The sequence below is a fragment of the Takifugu flavidus genome, chromosome 22 (assembly GCF_003711565.1).
Source record: "Takifugu flavidus isolate HTHZ2018 chromosome 22, ASM371156v2, whole genome shotgun sequence".
Lineage (NCBI taxonomy): Eukaryota > Metazoa > Chordata > Actinopteri > Tetraodontiformes > Tetraodontidae > Takifugu > Takifugu flavidus.
This window is the reverse complement of record NC_079541.1, coordinates 9,871,825-9,896,862: the sequence shown is the minus strand read 5'-3', so window position 1 is coordinate 9,896,862 and position 25,038 is coordinate 9,871,825. Positions and strand designations below refer to the sequence as shown.

Here is a 25,038-nt window from a genome sequence, read left to right as displayed (position 1 = left end):
AGGGAAAATAAACATTTCATCATGAATGCTCATTATGTATTTGTAGCCTACTGATCATTTGGAAAGTAGGCTAATATAGACACTTACAGCATGTGTTGCCTTCATTATAAGCCCTATATAAGGCTTTTAATCTTTTGCGGCTCCAGACAGATTTTCTTCTTGTTTTTTCGGTCCAATATGACTCTTCCAACATTTTGGGTTGCCGACCCCTGCCCTAGAATAATTCTGGCTTTTTCTAGGGGGTTTGTGTCTACAAAGATGGGGTAAGTAAAAAGTTGTTTTGAAACAAACCCAAAAATCCCCAAACACTTTTCTTTAAGGAAGATTTTGAACATTGTGCCTCTCAATATGATTAAACCTTCTTTTGGCATCGAATGCAAGTATATCAAGATCAGCGGCTGTTAGCCAGTACTTGTTATCGCTTCACTTTCCCAGCAACATTCTTGAGCAATGGCACTTACAGTACTTCCTGTGGGCTTTCTTGTGAATTTTTCTCATTTCTACATAATTCTCCATGAAGTCCATCATGACCTGCTTTCATTGAGGTGATGGCAGTCTAAAGCTTCACCCTCTACCTTGTGTATTATCCTGATCTTTCCCTTTTTCTAAACCCGCTGAGGTACCTTTATGTGGCTTATCTCCAATCTAAAAGGAGCTCCTTCTGGTCTACAGGAATGCTTTACTTAGACTTGCAGACATAATTCAATTGTGTAAATTCATTGTTGCTATTTTCTGTGTGGCAATGTAGAGGATGAAGAGGATTGAGCTTTTTCATTATTTCCTTAAGTGCTTTCCACAGCAAACCTGTTGAGAACAAACCACCTTTGACAGCTTGCTGAAGTTCTCTAGCACGGAGAAGAAAGCCTCCAAGGAAACCAGAAGCTTCCAAGGAAACTCAATTCCTTTGGAGTAGACGGGACCGTCGCTTGGACATTCTACTGCCCCTTTATTGAAGCATTCTCACCTTCTGTGTCTCCTGCTGGTTTCATTTAATTACCCTCCAGAACAGAAACTACCAGCTGAGCACTGCCTCTCAGACCTCTGACAGCACTCTGCGAACACCTGATACAAACATGAGCTCAGCGGATCATTGAAGGCCCCTCACAGTGTCAGCTCTGCATTCCAATGGCTTCAGTTGTCCTGTTGACCCTGTCCTGCATGCAGGTCGCAGAGAGGAGGGACTGTTTTGGAACAGGTGAATCACATGAGGGTTATGACCGGTGGGGGGGGCAGGACAAAGCACAGAGCAGACGGATCCTCACAGAAATGTCCTCATGGTTGTCAGAGTTTCCCCTGCAGCTGTGATAATGGGACAGACTCTCTTGAGGAAATAATGACAATGAGAAGAAAAAAGATATTAGTATATGAGTTTTTTTGACATCATTGTTTTATTTTTTCTGACAAAGCATGAAGAAACTGTGTAGCATGATTGTACATTGAATGATATGGATCATGAAAGGTGTTTTCTGGGTGGTCAAGCGTGCTTCGTGCTCAGACATAACTTTAACATAACATACTAAGTTTTGTATGAATATTAAGTGCGAGCATGTGGAACAGCCATAATGAAATGATTTTTGGGACCTTTTTTCAGAGGTCTGATTTGTCATCAGCCAGTGAAGCCCCTGGGTTGTCTGCTTCAGAACAGGAGGTCACAGTGACCTCCTGCTTGGGCTGGAAAGACAACGAGGCTGAGTTAATGCAGTAGCGACTTCCTGTGGGCTTGGGTCCATCATCAAACAGGTGGCCCAGATGAGCTCCACACTGAAACACAGTGGAAAATGTGAGCATCTTTTAACTCAGTGGACACAACTACACAACAGTTACACTATATGACTGTACATGGAGTCATATAGGGGCAAGAGTGCAGATGTAAACACAAATGCTTCCCAATAAACACAGGGTCTTATTTGATGAAATGGAATCATTGAAAAGGAGAAAAAGATGTATTGAGAGTGTTGGTTTTGGTTCCCCAGCCGAATTATAGGTGCAATAAATGAGGAGGAGCAGAGAATAAATCTCACAGTGAATGTAACTATAGGAAGGAATAAAGCATCTTAATGTTATAGTTTACCCGGCTACATGCAACCTCCAGTCTGTGCATCCCGGCGGAGAAATCGTCAGATTCGGTGATGGAGTCCTCCTTCATTAGGTCAAAGAAAGATGGCCAGCCTAAACATACGGCAGAATTGTGTTATCTTTCATACTCCAGAGATTACTTGTAAAAGATGGAACATCAACTGCTGTGCAATAACATGAGGGTAAGGGGTAAGAGAAGGGTTAGTGTTGGAAGAAGCAGTAGGGTTGGAAGAAGGGTTAGGGTTAGGAGTAGATTTAGGGTTGAGGTTAGAGAAAGAGGATTAGTGTTAGGGTTAGGAGTGGACTTAGGGTTAGGGCTAGGGTTAGGGGTGAGAGAAGGGCTAGGGTTAGGGTTGGAAGAAGCAGTAGGGTTGGAAGAAGGGTTAGGAGTGGATTTAGGGTTAGAGAAAGAGGTTGGGTTAGGGTTAAGATTAGGAGTGGAATGGAGTTATGGTTAGAGTTAGGAATAAAGATTGGATTGCGGATTGTGGGGTTGGGGTGAAGAGGGTCAAGAGGTTCAGGATGTTTGAGGGCGAGTCCCAGTCCAGATCTTTACTTGGGACTGGTTTTGTTTTAGGGGGGTGTAATAGATTCAGTTGTGCACACCAGTTGTCAAAGGTAAGTTTTGCTGTTGTGAGGCTCCAATGGATGTATGGTTAGGGTTAGGGCTAAGGGGTCAGGGTTTGGGGTAGGGGTTAGGGTTAGGTTTACAATTAGGGTTATGGTTAGGGTTAGTGTTGGGTGTGACGCTGTCGAATCAGGGTTGGGTTAAGGTTAGGGTAAGGGTTAGGGGTTAGGTTTAGTTTAGTTTTAGGGTCAGGGTTAGGGGATAGGGTTACAGTTAGGTTTAGGGGTTAGGGTTAGGGCACGTTGGCGAGCACCTGGTGGCCGGACCTCTGTCCATGGAGTCCGGCCAGGCACAGCCCGAAGAGGCAACATGGGACCCCCTTCCCGTGGAGAGTGCTCCTTCTGGGGGCTCCCTCGTCCTCCTGGGTGACTTCAATGCTCACGTTGGCAGCGACAGTGTGACCTGGAGAGGTGTGATTGGGAAGAACGGCCCCCATGATCTGAACCCGAGTGGTGTTTTGTTATTGGACTTCTGTGCTCGTCTCAGATTGTCAATAACAAACACCTTGTTCAGGCATAAAGGGGTCCACATGTGCACTTGGCACCAGGACACCCTAGGCCACAGATCGATGATCGACTTTGTGGTTGTGTCATCGGATTTGCAGCCGCATGTTCTGGACACTCGGGTGAAGAGAGGGGCGGAGCTGTCAACTGATCACCACCTGGTGGTGAGTTGGCTCCGATGGTGGGGAAGGATGCCGGACAGACCCGGCAGACCCAAACATATTGTGAGGGTCAGCTGGGAACGCCTGGCAGAGTCTCCTGTCAGAAGGAGCTTCAACTCACACCTCCGGGAGAGCTTTGACCATGTCCCGGGGGAGGCGGGGGACATTGAGTCCGAGTGGACCATGTTCTGTGCCTCCATTGTTGAGGCGGCTGACTGGTGCTGTGGCCGCAAGGTGGTTGGTGCCTGTCGTGGCGGCAATGCCCAAACCCGCTGGTGGACACCAGCAGTGAGGGATGCCGTCAGGCTGAAGAAGGAGTCGTATCGGGCCTTATTGGCCTGTGGGACTCCTGAGGCAGCAGATAGGTACCGGCAGGCCAAGCGGAGCTCAGCCACGGCGGTTGCCGAGGCAAAGACCCGGCCTGGGAAGAGTTCGGTGAGGCCATGGAGAACGACTTCTGGATGGCTTCGAAAAGGTTCTGGACCACCATCTGGCGTCTGAGGAAGGGGAAGCAGTGCACTGTCAACACTGTGTATAGTGGCGATGGTGTGCTGCTGACCTCAACTCGGGATGTTGTGGATCGGTGGAAGGAATACTTCGAAGACCTCCTTCGAAGGCCCCCGGGAAGACCCAGGACACGTTGGAGAGACTATGTCTCTCCAATGGTCTGGGAACACCTGGGGATCCCCCCAAACGAGCTGGAAGAAGTAGCTGGGGAGAGGGAAGTCTGGGCCTCTTTGCTTATGCTGCTGCCCCCGCGACCCGACCCCGGATAAGCGGTAGAGGATGGATGGATGGTTAGGGTTAGGTTTGGATTAGGGGTTGGAGTTTGGGTTTTGGTTAGGGTTGCGTGTGATGCTGTCGTATCAGGGTTAGGGTTAGGGGTTATGGGTTATGGGTTGAGGTTAGGGTTACGTTTACGGTTAGGGGTTAGGGTTGGGTGTGAAGCTGTCGTATCAGGTTTAGGGTTAGAGTCAGGATCAGGGTTAGGTTTAGGATTAGGGTTGTGTGTGACACTATCATATCAGGGTTAGGATTTAGGGTTAGAGTGAGGGTTGGTTAAGGTTAGGGTTGGCGTTTTGCACACGGGCAGCACATCTGGACAGATACACACACACACAGCACATCTGGAGTGCACACAGTCAGCACATCTTACCTGATCCAGAGTCAAATTTAGCATTTGAGCTGAAAGGAAATGAAAACAAAGACCAACATGTTATGTTTACTTCATATTTGTTGAGCCTCATTTTCATCTCTGAAGCAAAAAACACGATGAAGATGTGAGCAGACGTGAGAGGCTAAAGGGAAGCGGTCATTTGTGCAAAAGAACCGCCTCAGTTCTTCAGCCATTACTCTTCTAAGGATGACCCCTGCTGAAACTGAATTTAATTACTTCAAATATAAAAAGTATCTTCATGGTCTTTGGCCATGAAGATACTTGGCAAGGAAGATACTTGGTGAGGAAGCAGCTGGTGGAAGACTTAAGCACAATCTTGCCATCCCAGGTGTTCCCACCTGTCTAATGCTGCTTCAGTTCTGCAGTGTTCTGGAGGAACATTCATGTGATTCATGTGATTTGGCCTGATGCTGGTCCTGACCTGAACAAAGGATCCCCACAGACAACGCAGGTATAGGTGCCTTCATCTCTGTGATGAGTGAATTCCCCGGAGAATGCACTGTGTGGAGAAGTTCTCATGATCAAGCAGTTAGAGTCACCAATTCATTTACAAATTCCAAATAATTGCAACTTTTTCCCCTGTGGAAGCACATTATTTGGATTATCTTGACTCAAGGCTCACAAGCCCAAGAGGCTCATTTGAGGAGATGATGATAGCTAGTTCTCTAAAAGCTACACTTGAAAGCAGCGTTTACTTGAAGAAGTTTCAGATATTTTGTTGTGAAAAAAGGGGCAACCTCTCCTGGGCTTGCTTCTTTAGGTGTTCTTCAGGGAACCTTGTAGGTGACTGCCTGACACCACCTCATAAGGAATATCACTGGTTGGGTCTGAGCTGATCAGTTCTAGCCTGGGCCATGAGTCACACAGATGGAATCTTCTGGGTCCAACTATGCTCCATAAACAAGCTTTTCACATGGCACAAACCAGGAGATGTATGAGAACCTTAACAGACATGAGGTGGTGATCCGGTTGCCTGACCTCTCGGTTCCTTTCTCCTGTGTAACTCGGTACTGCAGTGGTGTGAGGCGCTTCTTCAATTCCTCCTGAGAGAAGTTCTTCACCTGTGTCTTCTTCGTCCCACTACCTCCTACAGAGTAGAGCATGGAGGACAAAATGTGTCAAAAACATTAAACACACACACATGCAATATCTCATACCTCACCATATAGAGTGGCGATCAGAACATCTGACATGAAAACCCTAAAAAGGTTTCTGTCCTAAAATACACTGAATTGTATAAGAGGGAGAGAGAGTTAGTTTGGACACAACACACAGTTGTGTGTGTGTGTGTAAGTGAGTGTGTTTCCACTTGAAGGACTGACGTCCTCTTTGGTAAAACTATGGGAAGAAATGTGAAACCTATGTGAAGATGTCCACAGCACGTGGAAAGGCTGTCAACATCCTGGTCCTCCTTTGTTCAAATCAGTTCCAATTCTACGGTTGGGGATTGTCCCAGACCGAGATGATTGGCCAGTAGAACTCCAGCTGTAAAGTGTCCAACTGTTGGTGGGCCAAAACAAATGTCCCCACAGGACCATGACACTGTCTTCTATTCTGTCTACTAACCCCCACCCACCCCACCTAGCACGTATCTATAAACATAATAGATAAAGGAATAAAGGAACTTGTTCAGTGGGGCTTGGAACTGGTGTCTGTGCAAAAGGAAGTGAACCCTCGGCTGCATTAGTTGGTAGTAGAGTGAGACAGGTGACAGGTGAGAGACACAGGTGAACCATGCTGAAATAGTCATCTATGACCCATGAAGCCAGAGGTCCTCAGGGTTAGAAAACAGAGAAGGAAGAGAGGCAGCTGCAGTAGATCCATCCATCCCTCATCCATCCTTCATCCACCAATCCTTTATCATCCACCTCTCCCTCATTCATCCATCCCACATCCATCCATCATCTATCCACCGCTCATCCCTCCTTCATCCATCAACATCTCCCTCATCCATCCACCTATCCTTCATCCATCCACCTCTCCCTCATCCATCCATCCCTTCTGTACATCAATCTACCCATTTTGTTGTTTGTTGTTACAAGTCATCTCTTCTATCCCTATTAACATCATTATTATTATTACTACATAATAATTCTACTATTGTTCATGTTTGCACTTTTTTGTTGTTAGTTTATATTTGTCATTGGATTTGATTGTGTTTGCCCAGTTCCTCCTTCTCCAGTCAGGACCAGCATGGCCCTCAAAACAAACAAGCAAGCAATGACAGCAAGTGAGAGATTTGAGGACATGAGGAAGAGTGTAGTGACAGTCCATCAGTCTGAGGAGGACTGTCCAAAGGAACCCCCAAGACTGCAGCTCCATCTGTCCACCCTCTGTAAGACTCATCATCTCTTGAATGATCTTCAACGGGACTCTGTCATCAGACCCATCAGCCCCGAGGCACCAGAAGATCTCAGGTGAAGGCCAAGCTACACACCACCCTCGTTGAAGCGTCTGGGACAAATGTGCACACGTCTACAGTCAGGAGAGAACTGAAGATCCATAACGTTCATGGGGGAGTTGCTGGAGGGAAACCTCTGGCAGAACAAAGCTGCCCATTTCTGAGAACTTCTGGAAGTCCACTCTTGGGACAGATGTGTCCAAAATGGAATTAACTGGTCCCAACAGTGAAGCTTTTGGACCTGGACCTGGACCACTCCATATTATCAGGGGAACCCGGAACTGCAAGCCTATCAACGCATTCTTGAGCAAAATCTCCTGCTATCAGTCAGGGAGTCGAAGCTGGCGTGAGCCAAAGTGTTCCAGCATAGGTCCAGGGGACTGGTACTGCGAAGTGGTCCAGTCAGTCCACACCCCAAGTCAGAGACCTGAACCAGTTGGTACAAGTGTTCCTCCAAGAGCTGTGCAGGGAGGAGTGAGCAGAAAAGCCCATGAAGAGAGGTGTGGGTCTGGTGAGAGGCTCCAGAAGATGTTTGACTGCTGTCATGACTGCTACCTGTAAGGCTTCACTTGCTCGTTTCTGTTGTGGAATAAATCACTTCTTTTTGGATATTCCCATTCAATCTGCTGTACAAACTGGGATTTTAATGTTTAATTATCTTCCATTCATGTTTTCCATTTGTTCCTGTAAAACACACCTAGTTCTCCACTGGAGCAGAACCACTGAAACCATTTTGGATAACATCTTTGAAGTCTGACTTCAAAATGAAACCTGAGGTCTTATTATATTACCCATTTATCCCAAAGGCATCATGTTTCCAAGTGCTGATCTAACTGAGATAAAACTGGTAGTACTAGTACTGGTGGTGTCTGGAAGAAGAGATGTGGGTGCAAAAGACTCACAAGTTCACAGTCACACTGGTTTCACTCAAAATGAGCAGTGTTAGCAAGGAGGCTTGTACAGTTTCTCCAAGTGTTCTTAACAAACCGAGTCAGTTTCTTGTCAGCTTACAGAAACTGGAGTTAAGTGTTCTTTGCAGTCACCGCACAAAGAATCTAAAGGAGAAAGCAGCAGAAGTCATGCTGACACAGCAGCAACACTCCAGGCGGGGCCAGAGACCTGAAGGACGCCCGCAGGGCCTCAGAGCTCCAGGCTGGCTCCTGGAGACAAGGTGCAGCAGACTGAAGCCCGACATGACTGCAGAGAGACGTTCTTCATCCACATCAACAGTCCTCAGCAGAGCAGCTGGAGCAGCAGCACGATGGAGAGAAGCACAGGAAAAGTCAGCATGAGAAGACCTGGGACGACTTGCTGCTGACGGGGAGCACAGCCGAGGGCCGCCCTGGCCCTGGAGTGATCCTGGACCTGGTTCCACCATGGAGCCGCCATGGTCCTAGAGGGGCCCTGGAGCCGTCCTAGAGCCGCCCTGGCCCTAGAGGGGCCCTAGCCCTGGAGCGGCTGAGCTACAGATCCTACAACATCAGCGCGTGAACACATAAGCACATGAATCCATGAATGCATGAATCCAACAGTGCATGCTGTTGGAGCCTAGAACGTAAATGTAAGAGAAAAAACATGAATGCATGAACATATGAATACCGTCCCGGCTGTTGTGGTGATGACACATCTGCTGCTGGAGTCTAGAACATGGACACATGAAAGCATGAACACATGAATACCGTCCCAGCTGTTGTGATGATGACACATCTGCTGCTGGAGTCTAGAACATGAACACATGAACGTATGAACACATGAACTCCACCCCAGCTGTTGTGGTAATGACACATCAGCTGCTGGAGTCTAGAACATGAACACATGAACTCACAGGAGCATCAACATCTTGCTGAACTCCAATCCATGGTAGAAAGTCTGACACAGCTACTAAATAGCAGTTCATTCATACATTCATAAGTCCAGCCGAAGAAGGCTTAAATACAGATACGTGATATTTTCCTCCGACGAACATGCGCGTCTGCTCGTCTACCTGCTGATCTCCTCCCAGTTTCCAGCCCATGACTGCTCGTGATCAATAATAACCTCCAGAAGCACAGACGTAGCACAGAACCCATCAACCCGCGTGGTTTCGGAGTAAAAGGAAACGTGACATAGGCAGGACTACAGATGCCTCCCATGCAGGGCCTCTGGACCGCTGCAGCTCAGTTCCAGTATGGACCGAATATCCCAGGTACACGTCCTTAAAAAAGGCCTTACACCAGAACATCTAGTCAGGGCACCAAAAACGACGCCAGGTGTCCCTGGTTACCGCCAACAGTGAGACGCGCCTCATTTAACCAGTTTAAACCAGCAAACTGCCCCGAATCAAGGATTAAAGTGCTTCCATACCTGAGAGCAGAACCGTTTTCTGAGTTGAAACTGGTCCCGGACAGGAGCAACACGGCCCAGAACCCCGGCTGAGTGCCTGTGTGCGTGTGTGTTGGGGGCAGCGACAGCCACATCTCCTATTACGGACAAGAGTGTCGGACGTTGCGCGTCACCGTCTAATCCTCAGCACGGGCGCGCACAGCAGAGGCGGCGTCCGCGCACTTTAAAGCTCCAACTCATTCTTTAGTTTTCACAGTTATTTCTCTCTAAGACCTGGTTCCTTTTGACCACATCCTGTCATGGAGGAAGAAGTCCAGTTAGCCGTCCTTCCGGTTCCACTTCCACAGGTGGTGGTCTGGGGAGGTATGCACAACTGGGGCAGGACTAGGGCAGAACTGGGACTGAAGCCAGGACCCTCACTGTTGCCCTGATCCAGGTGTGAGAGGAAGCTCCCAGGAAGGGACCCAGTTGTTACCAGCAGTGAGACAGCCATGCCACCTGCTGCTTGGATCCTACTGATCCAAGGACCCCACACCCGGACCATGTAGTCCATCCAGATGTGGAGAGGTTTCATGAAATGCCCTTGTTTGGAGCAGGGTCCATTGAGGGCACCTGACAGAGCAGCAACTCCACCCACTCATCGTCTCACACACACCAGAGGACAAAGGACAGGACATGTCTGTTTGAAAACCCCTTATAAACCTTTAATTATAGCGTTTGTACAATAGACAAATTACATTACAATCCATACTGTTTGAAGAGTCTGATATTGTCCAAGTCCTGCCTTCAGCTGGCAGGTCAGGGACACCGACCACTCCAAACGCACACGGCAGAGGAAGTCAAGCTACATAAAATTCTACATGAGTGTCATCAGTGTACAGTGTTTACAGAAAATACATGAGGGGAACACCAACATTGATCATGTCACAACAGTCAGATGACATGTAACAGCTGTCAGCAATTGTTAAAAAGTCAAATATTTGGTATATCACAAAGTAAAAGCATTACAAAATACCTAATTTTAACATTACTGGCTGTAAAACCACATCTCTGCTCCCTCTCACTGTTTCCACTGGCAGAAAATAATAAATAAAGGACTATAAGGCACAGTTGAACTCTCGGTTAAAGCAGGCTCCACACGTCTGAACTGGGAAAATACTGAGTGCAAAGTTAACATTTAAGGGTTTCTCCATCTGGAAGAAACGATTCAAATAAATGCAACCTCTTTACTGTCCAACAGACCCCCAACACACACACACCCCCCCACACACGACAATGAGTGACATGATCTCAGCGGAGACTTTAACCTCCTCGTTAAAGCCGTTTCATGCTGAAAGGCTGCCTGCTTCTACTGGTCCCAACACTCTTGAACTGCTGTGGCAATAACTTGAGCTATGAACAATAATAACAACAATAATAAGGATGATTATAACCACCTCTGAGGGCTGGTGGCTGAGCCGTTAGACGGATGCTGGCCTGCTGAGGACCCTCCTCGGGGGTTCAGACCGCTCAAGAATGGGACTCCTTTAGTTCTCCTCAGCATGACGTCCCGTCCAGGTACTGGGAGAGGGCGTCAGGAACCTGGGTGGGCCCTGTGATCACATCTGCCCCGTATGGTTAACGCTAACATGGCTGGAGTGACAGTGGAGCGCGGGGACACAGCATGACCTGGACACGTCTGGTGATCGCTGCTCACCGACAAAGACGAGTGTGGACACCCGTCTACAGCAAAAGCAACAGGGACAGGCTGATGGACAGTGGGACCTGTCCTTTTTAGAGCAGGAAGTGTGCTGTGGTGGATTCCTGTCGTCCAACTGAAGAAATGATGAGGAGCCAGGAGGCCAAAAACCTGCACGTGTCCCAGAGCAAGGCAGCCCTAAGCACTCACAGGTGGTCGGTGCCAAAGACATTATACGTGTAGCCGCGTGGTGTCGTGCTACATGTAACAAAACATTAAAATCAACACATTTTGTTTTAAGACAAAACTTGTCGCCTGGTCTGGATTAGGATGGAGGAGTACACAGACATGTTAATATTGTCATGTGAAGCCTGAACTGCTGCTTAGTCACACTGTGGATGGAAGGGTGGGGGGGGTGTTGGGGCAGGGGTGTGAAGCCCTCAGGGGTGTACTACAAGCATGGGCTTGTGGAAAGCGCTGGTGGTACCGGTCCAGTCTCAGGTACTTCACTGTCACCAGCTTACCTGTCAAACACACAGGAGGAGCAGGTCACCTGGGAAGGCTCTGGACAGGGCTGAGCAATACAAGCAGTTACCCTTGAATATTACTGATGGAGCTCAATCACTGTTGCTATAGCAGCTGAAGCAGGGGGGTGGGGGACTAGGGGAAACTTTCTGCTCTGTGAGAGAGAGCCACGCGAGGAGAGGAGCTGCGTGAGCGTGAATGCATATTTTACCATCAAACCAGGATCCGTGCAGGGCCTTGAAGGCTTTTCCTGAAGACTCTGCAGACAGACACTTCACGTAGACACAGCCCTGCAGAGACAGCCAAGGGTTAACCAGCACATCTGTGGTGGACGGCTCGCCCCAGTCTGTGCACCTCCCCCCCCCCCAGACACACCAACACCCCTCCCACAGACGCTACCTCTCGGGAGTTCTTGTCCACGGCAATGTGAACGATGCCATCATTGTCACTGCACTTTTCCAGAATGGCCTCATGGATAGCCAGATCCCAGTTCTCCCCAACCTCCCTAAGAAGTTGAGGGTAGGACAGTTAAAGCAGGAACACAATTCAATCAAGGACAGTAAAGAGATTTACTCACATGACCGGATCAAACATGTTCCGGATCTTTAGACAAGGTGTCAGACTGTTGGGAGGTGAATTTCGGCGATCTAAAGGGAACGCTGCGGAGAAACAACTCATCAACTGAAGGTCACAACACAACGAAGCGAGTCTTCCGTGAGAACTTGACAACTTGAGAACTTGAACTCACCTTTACCCTGCCACACTTTTGAGGGAACTGAGGAGCTCTTTTCACAACTGAGAGTAGGCTGGATCCACCTCCACACCAAGAAGTCAGCTCCACCTATCCTCTGAGTCTCTGTCTGAATCCTGGACTCGTTGGCCGACAGGAAGCTGACAGCGTGATCCCAAATCTTCTTCATCTTCTTCCTAGAAGGGATGGACTTTCCTCAGCACATTCTTCAGGGAACAACCTTACATCCAACACCACAAACACACTCGGTGTTCCATAATCATCTAGCTCCATGTCTATTGGGATAGGCAGGTTTTACTGATGTAGGCACTAAATAATCAATCATAATAATCATCATAAAGACCTGTAGAGGCAGAACCAACCTAAAGGAAGTAAACCAGCAGGTCGCACCCTCTGACACGGTCATAAGACCAATTGGATGAGCCGAGAAAGGCCAAACCAAAAGGTCCGTTTGCTCGGTAGCACAGCTCATTTGTACGTGCAAACACAGTTTGCCTCCCTTTACGAGCTAACGCACACATATGTAAACTAAGCAAGCATCCTGGTTGCTCGCACTTTGCAGCCTCTATGGCATCACAATCAACCCTCAGTTTGTCCTGAAGGCGCAGGGAGCAGCCGTATGGACTCCACTGGTGTGATGCAAGACAATGGCCTGGGGAATAAATTCCAAAAATATTTGATGTACCAATAAAGGCTGGAGGTCCAACATCTGGGGTTTGGATACGCCCGTTGATCCCATAATGGATCCCAACTGGAGACAGTTGTATGGCCCAGACCTAGTGTTAAAGTCAGAACCTCTCGCCCCCCCCTGAACTCTCTCATCTCAGCCTGAGCCGGTGCGGAGGCTCCTAATGCTACCGGAGATCTGAAGATATCGTTTACACTGTCCTGTCCACCAGAGGACTTTCTGGGTGTGGAAATGAAGCGTGTGGTAGACATTCCCGTCTTTTTCGTAGCACAGGTGAGAGAACGCTGGCGTCTGACTGAAATGGCATGCTTGGTTTGTGAGTACTCACCGGTCCTGAGGCTGAACCAGGGAGTCTCTGACGTGGGGGATGGGCAGGTACGGTTGCAGGTCCTGGTTCTCCTGACAAGCCTCACTGTGGCTCTTCAACACGTCTGCTCAAAGGGAGGACATACAGGACTTTCAGGGACTGTTTCAGCTGGTGCGTACTGAGGTCACGGACTCCTCGTTGGATGCTCCTGCTACCATCTAGTGGACCCTTTTCATGACATTTCTTCATATGCCCCATACATCTTTTCACATTCAGCTGTCTTCAAAATGAATGCCAATAAAGAGTGAATGAATACAAACTGCTGCGTGATATCCTAGTCACTTTATGGTGAGGGTAAATGCTTTAAAGTCACAACAGTTTTGGTACACCTCCATATTTCAGGTCATTTTTCTCCATAAACGAGACAGCGGATTTAAAATAAAACAATGCAGGTGTGTTAGCTTGAGTTCCATTTTTTTATTCTATACTACAGAAACCTACGGTAATCATAAACACATTGTGTACAGGGCAGAAACTATTTCCTCTGTTTCTGCGGTTGGCTCCAGGCCCTGCAGATGCACCTGTGTGTGGGGTGTCCTGACAATCACAGCCTGATCTCAGAGCATTACTGGACTCCTCCTCCACCTCCTGCTGCTCCTCCTTCAGCCTTCATTAGGGAAAGGCCTCTGCCCTCCTTCTATCCTATGCATTTGTTAACAGTTGGATCATTATCCATGAGTGCTCTATTTTCTGCTGTCAACCAAACCAAAGGGTTCTTGATTTATGCTGATCTCTCCCAGGACTGCCCCCCCCCCCCCCAGTTTTCCATTGGTCTTGAGGTAATGAGCAAAGGCATCGCACTCATCTATCAACTTTGACCCCATGAAAACAAACCAAATGAGCTAAAGGTCAAATCCATTCTGGTGTAGAAGAGAGACAAAACAGCATCTTACCAACAATGCTCTCCACCATGTCGTACATCTGCCTGGTTTCCTCCTCCTCTTTTCTCCATCGATATTTCATGTAGTAGACCCCGATCCATACGGAGCAGACAACTGCACACAGAAGGTCTTCACAGTTTAGAAGCAAACTAGAAAGAGCTCCTAATTGGTGTGTTTAAGCAGACACATGAGTACCCTGCATAACTGTTAGTAGAGTTGCATCCCTTTTGATGCCCGTCACCTCTGAGGCTTCAGAACGCCATGGAAGGCGTTCCTTCATTTTCAGGATTGACTGGAGTTTTGAGAACGAGTGTGAACAACCAAAGGGAGTAAGCTACCAAAAGCTCCTGTTAGAGCCCAATGAGACCTCACCATTATGCTAGAACCATAACAACACAGCTGACGAGCTGCTCTCTGCTCGAGATGGTAAAGCAGTATTGAGCAGAGCGACATCTGGCATTTCATTTTTGCCTCAACTCGTGGCATCTCCTTATCATCCGCTAGCTGTCGGCACCCTGAATAGAGTGAGAAAAAGCCCAGTCTCTGGAGACAACAAGGGGGTCCGAAACATCTAAAAACAGTAGTGTGACAGGGTGTCCACCAACACACAGCCAATCGGACAAGATGGTTGGAGGAAGGGGTGGGGTCGGTGAGGTGCAGATATATACGAGCTCACCAAACGGTGGGAGTTAGCACAGCCACCTTAGCGATGTTAGCGTAACACAGATCCACGTTCATGAACGTTACGTAAGCATTTGGGGGAGGGCCACCCCCAAAACTGTTCCCACAAAGTTGGGAGCATGAAATTATCCAAAATGCCTTCGTTAACAAAACAAAGAATAATTTTGTCTCAATGCATTCCCTAATGCAGACACCTAAGACAGCAATCAGACAGCAGTCTGTTGATACGTGGGCACGTCTGGGTTGTTTATCTCACCTACTGTGATGAGAAACATTCTGCTCATAACGGTGAGAATGGCTCGTTGAAAGCGGCAGGTGAAGGACATCCTGGGATGGCTGGATTCCAGAAGGAAGATCTCCGAAACATCCGTCACTGGTTCATCGGCAACATGCCCGGTCAGTCTGAGCACACAGCGAGGATTACCACTGAGGTACCAATTCCTTTACAGAAAGGCTGTAGTCAGAATTGACGCATATTACCTGATCCCAACATCCTGTCCGGTTCTGATGATCCACTCCAGTGAGGTCAAAATGAAGTCTTCAAACTTCTCATTCTGAGCCTAAGAGCACACAAGGCACCGATGAGAGGGTGATTTCAACTGTCAAGAAACTCATTGAAATGAGTTACACAGGGGCAGGACATGTGGTGGCACAAGTATTCCTTATTTTGGACCAACATGCAAGAGAATGTGTGTTTGGCATGGATGGCGCATGCTTTATCTCTGCCAGGTGAGAACGAATGCCCCTGCAGGATGGCTCTCACATGACGACCGAGCTAGCTTCACCTGCGCTGTGGTTTTGTTATGGCAGGTCTCCATGCTGCCTGCGTCACTAGGCATGACAGAATACCTCCATTGCTAAGATCTCCCGGTTATCTAAAGCTCGATCTCAGTGAGCAACTGGGCTGTTTCAGGTTCCTCAACAAGGTTTGTCTCCACGGGTGAAAGATTGAATGTGTGCACGTATTGTGTTCCTGAACCAAACGCTCTGGGAGGAACTAATAGCTACAATGACTAACTGGGCCACAGGAAAGTCCCCCGTCTCCATCTCCGCTGCATGGAGCCACGCAGGATCCTTCCTATGGCACATACTTCTTTTCTATTTTTAGCCCATGCCGATGGATTAGACTGGGCAAATGGGAATATTTTGCCATGAAACCAGAGCTGTAGAATCGAATGCAGCACTTAATGCTGGCCTTGTCCACCAGAAAGGCCGGGTCATGCCAGCCAGCGGCAATAACGGTACAACGGCACCTTCCTGTGTGCCTAGCTCTCATCCGCCTACAGCATCACACCGCAACACTTTTTCTAGTAACTGCCCCCCATTCCGGCCTTGTTTGTGTTGAGGGATTTTTCTTTTAGGAATGTCTGTACAGTGAATTCTTACACACCTCATCTTCAATTACTGAAAGTCTGTTTTCATAGGTGGAGTTTCCTGAGAAGATTTAAGTCGGTGAAAGCTGAAAGCCGCTGAGTGGAGCTGATATCAGGGGCTGGCTATGAACCGGCCTTGGCCATGATATACTCTGGGTATAGCCTAGACTGGCGGGTCTGGTCCCACCCATTACAGGTTCTAACAACCTAGGTTTTTATTGCCGAGGCTCCCATCGGCAGCAGCCTGAACGAGAGACCCGAGCATGTTTCCCTGATGACATAAAGCCAGCGGACCCAAGTGACGCTACTAAACGTGCTGCGAGCAGAGGAACACACCCGGCTGGCAATGAGCAGGAACCACAACGGTTGTGAAGGCGCTAGTGGGTTTACACTCATCGTCACGCCGTGCGTTGGCCGCTGAATTTCTGGTGCATCCCTACTGGTGACCCTTCTTTAGTCCCCAGTAACCCTCCCAGTAATCTCGAGTCCACCTGGATCCCTGAACTGAGGAATGGAGGACCTGAAAACAGTTGCTATCTTCTTAGTCTTCTGCTTACCGGGCATAAATCCTTTTCAGAGTTGCAGACCACTTCCTAGAGGATTGATGGGACAAGACTGGAGGAGTCTGGATATTTGTTAGGCTTTGATCAGAAAGACCGGGACTTTGTTAATGAGGACTGTACACAAGCCATGAGGCTAACAGGCTAATGATGGCCTCATCGGTTGGTCAATGTGATCCACATCTCCTCAGATTCTCATTTACTTTTTTCCCAATCTAAAACTACTAAAACCATTAATACAAAGATGTTGCTTAAAATGCTGAAAGAGCATTTCATGTGTAACTCAGACTTTTGGAAGATCATTTCATCCACTTGGTTAATTGTTGCAGAGTAATGTCATTTTAAAGTCTATGAGGCTTCCTCATTTATCGACGTACTTTGCCACAAAATGACCTGAAGTGTTTGAGGAGAACAAAACAGTGAAACAAATCTGCATTTTTTGCAACGCTTTTCAATGATTTCTTATTGCCCTTGTTTCAACAACCCCTAAAAAGGACACTATGTAGACATACCCTTAAATATGCTGAGGCCTCATGTATGGTCAGGCTCCTGTTGGGATGCTGCGGGTCTCCACAGTCAAACTGGCCTACAATTACAAGAATAGAAGAAGAGGACCGTGGTCATGTATGGATGCCCTTTCATCAGCGATTTCTCAAGGTCAAGCCATGAAGACAAGTGTTGCCTCACCGTCTGTCTCCTCAGTTGTGCGACCCTGAACTTAAATATTTTTGGAGTGTGCAGTGTTAATAGCTACCAGCAATATGGGCCAGGTGGTTGTGCAGACTGTGCAGCAGGTTTAGAATCAAGTCCTTCTCCATCTTGCCCTGAAAACAAATACTCGGTCAACAGGTCTCTGTTGATAGCACATTTTCATTTGAGCTGTATATCCATTACAATGCATCTGTAAGGGGGAACAGAATTCAAAGTATTATAGATACTCCTGGAACGCGTCATCAAACAAACACTTAAAAAGAATAAATCGAATTCAAATCTGATCGTACGCAGCCAACATCAGTCGGCTTTCCAAACCTTGGTTAAGGCCTGTGGACATGTGTTGGAAAGTAAATTCAGCAGCTAAAGATGTGAGTCCACACATTTACCGCATATATCTAGTCCCGGTACACACCAGTGAAGCTAGGCTAGCTGGCTGTTAGCATGCTAACTATCGATCAGGCAGCAACGGGGTCGGGATGGGGGCTACTAGGCCTGTAAACAATTCCCCCAGTTACTAATAGACAGAGGTCTCATTTACCTTATATATTCTAGTTATCCTGGTGCGACAAAGACAACTGCTTAGCTTGTACTTAAACATGTGTGGATATACAGGTGAATGCAAGTTCATCTGGAACATGTTTTAAAGGAATTGTCAATCAAAGTCATGGTACAACCTTTAAGGATGTGGAATTAAAACCAACAGTGACAATAGAAAAGACTTTTTTGTCTTGCTGATTATGTTAATGAATAACTCTGCTGTTCATCATTTAGCAGCTGCCGCTTGGAGAGACAGACAAATATCATTTTTGCACCACTGCGACATTCACAAGGAGGACCTGATGACTGTCAAGTGGTGTGGGTCTGAGCAGTGACAAACTATCGTTTGATTTGAGAAAGCGCTCTTGTTTTTCCACCTGTAATCCCGAGACATCCTGTAGAAATCATGTCCAGCTGAGAACAAAAGGCCCCCAGCGATCGTCAAGTCATGAACAGTTCAAAGAAAGCTAACATACATCTGAACCTCGATGAATTATTGATGTCCACAATAACTCGATCAGAGAGAAACATGGTCGAGGGACTGGACTGATGTTGTGTTGAGCACTCGGAGCACTTCCCAGCTTCGCTAAGTGACTAATTAGAAGCTCTAATTATGATTACGCTGAATGACTGTAGCCCTGCTTACATGGAAAATAATTATTGTTCAGTATCCATCACAGACAAGACTCTAATCTTAACCATATTTAAATAAATTAGATTTATATGGTGATTTATGCCTTCTTTTACCGCTTAAATGTCCGATAAGTGTGCACTCCATCTTTCACACACACCCTCATTTTGTATCCCAATATTGCCAAACTTAGCAATGTTACAAAACTATTTAGTACACAATAAATTGAAAATAAACTTGGATAAGGTACTTACGTAAGAGTCAAACTCTGTGCCAAATGGGTGGCTTTTGACTGCAAGAAAGTTGAAAAGAAGACATTCAACTGGTCAGAGGACACACACAGTGGGATGATTTCAGCCCTCAATTAGCAAACAATCTGTGCGTCACAAAACATCAGAACTGTAAAACTATTGGAGTTTCTGCACATTACATTATCACGTTATCATGGCCCTCATAAAAAGGCCTAGCTAAATTATTTTAGTTATTTTAGTCCAAAGGTTTGACTATTGGGAGGATAATGAAGGGTTAAAACTGTTAAAAGGCCTTAAATAAAGCAGCATTTAGCCTTGTTTGGAATAAGAACGTGATGAGTGCTTATTTATTAGCCCATTTTTAACAGTACACGGCAACTATTTGGCCGTAGCTGCAATGAAAAAGTCTCTGATGGTTTCCTGAGGCCGATCGCAGCTCCCATCGCATACGTACCCGCTGCGTCCGTGTCTGCAGAGCCGGAACCTCTCATTCGCAGGTACATGAGGCCCAGCAGCAGAAAGAAGAGGCAGGCGGCGGTCAGCAGAGACATGGACAGGTAGTGGGCGCTGAAGCGAGCAGACGAGGCCACCTCTTCCCTTTTGAACTGCTGGAGTAAGGCGTCCTCTGGGACAGCTGCTGTCTGCCCGGGCAGTGCTTGGCTGTAGGAGTGGTTTGGGACGCTGTGGTTGGAGTGGTTTCCTCTGCAGGTGTGGGAAGGACTGCTGTAGGTGGAGAAGCGGGGTCTCAAGCCAATGCTAACCCGACTGCTGTTGCTGCTTCTGAGTGCCCCGTGATTCCCTTCAATGTGGTTATTTTGGTCTGCGTCGTCACACATTTCAGCGGAGGATACGTTGATGGACTTCCTGGACAACCTGTGACCCAGGTTCATCTTCTTTAGGTCACCGTCTCCCCCCTGCCTCTCGCCCCCCACCACCTTCTGATTAGCGTTAACGCCTCTGTCTGCCGCTGCGGACCGGTACCCAGGCACGACTGCGGGCGACAGGAAGGGAACCTGGAGGTCACCGGGTCTGGTGTGCGAAGTACCTCGCTGTGGGGCTCCGGCACCGAGCCCCTCATACCCCTCTTCGTCCGAATCTGAATAGTCGCCTGGAACCCTGGTAGCGTTTAACTGTGACGAACCACAACCGTTGAAAGAGCGCGGTTTCTTCACCGGTTTTCCTTTCAGCCGACAGTCGTTCTCAGGTGCGTCCCAATCATCGGTTTTAGGCTCCTGACTGGATCTGGCATGAATTCGGGACGAGACACTTTTCTGTCCGTCGCCATCCGGGGAATTGTCGCTGTTTACCGCACAAGCTAGGCTAACGCTATACTGACTCCTGTTAGCCGTGTTAGCCGCTTTTGAAACGGACCTACTTTTTGACTGGATTTGAAATTTAGGGCTCCGATCCACCCTGTTGTTGTGACCGTGAGCCTTTGTTTTCAACGTATTTTCTGCGTCAGATTCATCCGAACTAAAGCTGAGAACCGATGACTTCCGGCCCGGTCTGCTGCTGGAGCCTGGGTGCGTGACGTCATAACAGTCTGGCCTAGAACCCATATAGTTGCTGCCGCCAATATAGCAATTTTTCGCCCCGCTACTGCGCCTTTTACCAGACCTGGAGCCGTGCTGCTCTTGCTCCTCTCGAAGTTTCTTCAATTTCTTAAGATAAACTGGACGGGTGTTTTCTGTTACCGGTCCTGGGGTGAAGCCAAAACGCTTTAATTCGGAGAAAAGCTCCTCATCCGTAAACTGCGCTGACGCCATCTTGGGATGAAAACTCTTTGGGAAGGTTGTTCAGCGGAAATGACGCAAGGACGGAGGAACCAGGAAGAAGAGTGCAACCTATTCTGTAGTTCCGCTAAAGAAACGATTACGGTATGTTCGATTACATTACATTAGTTTACATTACATTAGAAGAGACGTTTGTCTTTCAGATATACGCTGATGCATTCATTGATTGTATTAAAAATCGGACAGGAACAGATGGAATACATTTTAAAGAAAACGTTTTGCGTTCTTTTTAAACAGTTCTAAACATGTTACCGTTTTGTTACAGTTTTAGTTTAAGCACAAGTACTGTTGTCTGTGTAGATTCTCAACCATCCAGGTCATTGTATCCAAGGTAGTTTTCTATGTCAACTGGACTGGGTTTCTTCTCTTGAAGAAGTTTTCGCCTTCTATCCAGAACTGAAGAAGCCTTCTGGATAGAAGGCGAAACGTCTTCAAGAGAAGAAACCTAGTCCAGTTGACATAGAAAACTACCTTATACACAAGTACTGTTCGTTTTAAATTTGGTTATAACAAATTCCATCGCTATGTCTGCTATTTAAATAAGTCTTCTTCAGATCACCGCAGATAAAGAACTACTAGATGATTACCTTAAATGTTTGAGACTGATGTTTGAGTTTAATCTTTAAATTATTAGACAATCTCACAACAAACCTTTTTCTTGGGTTTCTATAAAAACTTTTTCAAGAGTTTGGTTTAAAGAATGTGTTGCATCAGCCTCACCATAGCTTGGGCACTCAAAATGGAAAAGGCTGATTTGACCTCCCACAGCAGACGGTAGCATAATATAAATTGCATCTGTAGTATAGTATAAAATATATACATATTATGTAGGCAGTAGTAAGACAAGGTTTCTAAGTAGGCTGCTTCATTAGCTTTGATCTTCACTTTGATTTTTGGATTATGAAAGGCCAAAGTTCCTCCTGAATCCAAAACATCGCTAAAATGCAATCATGTGTTCCTTCGCTCATTATCAAAATGTCGTTTTTGCTTACATTTTGGAGTTATTTTGCTAATAGTCGTCACATAACCCCCTCCCTTGGTGGAGGTTAAAAAACACCGTATATGACCCCCAGTATCGATCAAAATATAAGTGTTTTTATAAGAAATTTCCTGGAACAGAATTAAATGATAACCCAAAAAAGTTTGTTAAAACTAACTACAAATACCATGTGCCATATTTACCTATATCATACAAAAGGAAAGACTGCAATTTAAAAGGATTTTTTTTATCTTTAAAGTTTTTATGTTCAAAATAGGTTTAATGTTAATTGTTGAATGAAAATGACAGAACAAGTTTTCTTCTTATGCACTTCAGGCAACAAGGGCAGACAGCCAAGATAGAGTTAACCAAAGATCACGCCGTAGCCAGCTCTGCTCTCCAGAGAGGGAAATATCTTTGGTGTAATGTGAAGGCAAAATGAGGAATTTTCTCTTTGCACTAGTCATAATTTGAAGTTAAGTCGCAAACTCTTTACTTTTATGAAACCCATTTTTCCAGCAGATGTCGCTGTAGGTTCAGCAGGTCAGTGCTGCGCCTATTTGTTTCAGGGCCATGTTGAATACGCATGTGGAGTGTGGGGTTTTTAAAAGTCTCTCTCTCTCTCTCTCTCTCGCACACACACAGATAAGACTTCTAGTACATCCATTCATGCCTGACATTCCATACTTCTTCATATATTGTCATCGTGTCTGTTATTAGGTCAGTTTTAAGCCACCCCTTATACTTTTCTGAGTTGATTTCAACTGTATTAAACCATTAAAAGTAGCAAAGGCTATATGAAGCCTTTAAAAAGTTGAACTGAACTAAAAAATTTAAAATGGAAGGGAAAAAGAAACTGCCCTGGTAGTTGTTCACACTTTTTGGCGGGCCACACACTGCCCCTAGTGGTCAACTGCCACTCTAGCAGTTACTGTAGATTGTTACTTTCATTTTCCTCAGAAAAGCAGTTGTGTCGTTACTGTAATAACCTGTCATAACAAACGATTCAGATCCAACACTTGTGGACTTCTGAAGAACCTTTTGTGCCATTTTTTGAAAATAACAAATAATAAAAATAAAAGGACTGTGCTTGTGCGATGTATATGTGGGATCCAGGAACCGCAGCTAGACCGCAGTGCTTCCATGATAATACAATTTGGCAAGACCTCAGCCAGATGTTGCTCGGCCTCAGAGTTGCTGCAATCCTCTTAAAATAATAAAAAAGATGGTGTCATATGTGCTGTTTCAGGCTGCAGTCTTAAGGTTTATTATTATAAAAGGCCACATTTCCAGAAATTAGCATTTTAACCATCTTATATCCCATCATAATTAGTTTTCTGTCATCACTTAACCCTTTAATGGTGCAGGAAACATATTTAAAAAAACATTTGTGGATGACAATGGTAAAGTGTTCCCAAGCAGTGAAACTTGAGCAAGAGAAATTGGAGTGGAATTATTCCTTTTTGTCTAAAATCAAACAATCAAAATACTAAAACAAAAAAAAGCATTCGAATGACTGGGGCCATTTAGGAGAAATCAAACAGTCCAAATGTCTGATGGCAATTGTTTGTGTGTGTGTGTGTGTGTGTGTGTGTGTGTGGTGTGTGTGTGTGTGTGTGTGTGTGTGTGTGTGTGTGTGTGTGTGAGGGAGAGGGGGAATTTCCACGGTGCTTCCGTGTGAGCTGTAAGAACTGTTTCTGTGCTAATTTACCTAGCAGCAGAGTGTTAAAATAGCTGATTGGCTGGCTTTACTGTTGAGGGCGGCACAGCACTATTTATTCTCTGCCTACAAAGCTTTCGCTTTATTTTTCAGGAAGCTGAAGTCGGCTCTCGACTTGGTTCTGTGGCTTGTGATCGCCGAACTTTGATGCAAATGAAAATGAAGCTTTTTCTCTTGTCCTGCCTGGCGCTGGTGTGTTACGCCGAGAACACCAAACACAGTAAGTAATATACTTAATCTCAATTATTTGGGAGGAAAAGGCTGCGAGTCGTACTAAATCAACTGGAGGGCGTTATTGTAATATTGTCTTCAATCTTTTCTAACCTTAGTATTCAGGCTACTACCACATCTGAGAAAATAAAAAGGAAATCTTACTAGTAAAGCCGAGATATTTTCTAAAGGAATATGTCGTCATAATAAAACTGCGTTTTACTTTCGATTTCTTGTCCCGCGACAGCATCCGCCACTAGATGGCGCACTAGAGTAGCGCTGCCTTCCTCCGCAAACGTTTTCTTTCACAAAATTTACAAATACATGAACGATGAGGGAAAAGGAATGACACAATTTGCATTCTTTGTTCAAAATATAGATGAAAACAGACTCACCTGTAGTCCTTACCTTTGTAATGATTTGTGAGGGCAAGACAAATCGTTCAAAGTATTTGACTGTAACAGAAATTATGTGATAAATTGAGCCGTTTGCAAGATCAGAACTAGTGAATGTGCTAGATTTTGCTGTTGCGGCCCGAGTGATATCTGCCTCTTGTTAAAGCTGAGTACTGCACTAAAATGCCTCACTGACTCGTCACGTCTTCATTTGATTCTAGCACCGCCCAAGGTTCAGGTGTACAGCCGTAATCCAGGAGAATTTGGTCAAAAAAATGTCCTGATTTGTCATGTGAGTGGCTTCCACCCCCCTGACATCACCATCCAGCTGATGAAGGGCGAAGAGGAGCTGAAGGATGCCAACCAGACAGATCTGGCTTTCAAAGAGGATTGGCACTTCCATCTGACCAAGAGTGTGTTCTTCACACCCCAGCATGAGGAAGCCTACATCTGCAAGGTCACACATGGAAACAAAGTCAGCAAATACACCTGGGGTGAGTTACGCAAAGGGCATATGTACATTTGTAATAAACTGTTGTTTTATTTAGGGTTTATCTAACAATTCTTCTTGTCTCTTTTACAGAAACAAACATGTAAATCACAACTTCATTTCTCCAACCAACTGGATCACCGTTTCGCTAAAATTTGTCTTTAAATTTGAATGATTCCTTGGACGGGTAGCCGGTGATCCTAGTGATTGCATTCCTGTTTCTAAAGATGTAGCAGTTATTCACCCTGTATCACAATGGCTTCAAATAGTTTGGGGTTCTTTTAGCTTTTGAAATCAACAGAGCCATTATTATATTCTGTTTTACATAAGGCTTCTGAATCATTTGAACTCACTGCAAACATTGATTCATCTACATCTCTTCTTTGGCAGACAAATGTGCCTATTTCTGTAGTAATAACATCTTGAAGGATAATCTAAATATAGTGGTTACACTCACTTTCACTTTTTCCAAGTCTACTGGAATATTGGCCAGTTTTATTTGAATTAAGGCTAATCTCCTTATTAAATAAAAACTTGTGTGTCCTA

At 46.1% G+C, this 25,038-nt stretch overlaps 3 protein-coding genes across 4 annotated transcripts; 1 reads left to right on the top strand and 2 right to left on the bottom strand.

The window, feature by feature from the left end:
* Positions 1-1,365: 1,365 nt before the first annotated feature.
* Positions 1,366-9,451, bottom strand: msrb3 (methionine sulfoxide reductase B3). The gene is made up of 7 exons (XM_057021831.1): positions 9,290-9,451; positions 8,066-8,191; positions 5,524-5,632; positions 4,967-5,044; positions 4,525-4,553; positions 2,072-2,169; positions 1,366-1,761 (listed from the first exon to the last, which is right to left on the bottom strand). Exons 2-7 carry the CDS (start codon positions 8,139-8,141, stop codon positions 1,588-1,590), a joined length of 564 nt encoding a protein of 187 aa, XP_056877811.1. The 5' UTR covers positions 8,142-8,191; positions 9,290-9,451; the 3' UTR covers positions 1,366-1,587.
* A 497-nt stretch (positions 9,452-9,948) lies between these two features.
* On the bottom strand, positions 9,949-20,671 carry lemd3 (LEM domain containing 3). The gene is made up of 13 exons (XM_057021830.1): positions 19,360-20,671; positions 18,909-18,946; positions 17,527-17,596; positions 17,285-17,358; positions 15,320-15,399; positions 15,096-15,241; positions 14,171-14,272; positions 13,239-13,341; positions 12,220-12,398; positions 12,049-12,130; positions 11,871-11,976; positions 11,683-11,761; positions 9,949-11,470 (listed from the first exon to the last, which is right to left on the bottom strand). Exons 1-13 carry the CDS (start codon positions 20,669-20,671, stop codon positions 11,334-11,336), a joined length of 2,508 nt encoding a protein of 835 aa, XP_056877810.1. The 3' UTR covers positions 9,949-11,333.
* A 24-nt stretch (positions 20,672-20,695) lies between these two features.
* On the top strand, positions 20,696-25,038 carry b2m (beta-2-microglobulin). Of its 2 annotated transcripts, none has more exons than XM_057021833.1 (4): positions 20,696-20,782; positions 23,491-23,617; positions 24,224-24,496; positions 24,586-25,038. In XM_057021833.1, the coding sequence occupies exons 1-4, from the start codon at positions 20,711-20,713 to the stop codon at positions 24,597-24,599; spliced, it is 486 nt and encodes a 161-aa protein (XP_056877813.1). In that variant the 5' UTR covers positions 20,696-20,710; the 3' UTR covers positions 24,600-25,038. The 2 variants fall into 2 exon arrangements, with proteins under 2 accessions (XP_056877813.1, XP_056877812.1); XM_057021832.1 differs by having other exon boundaries at positions 23,470-23,617.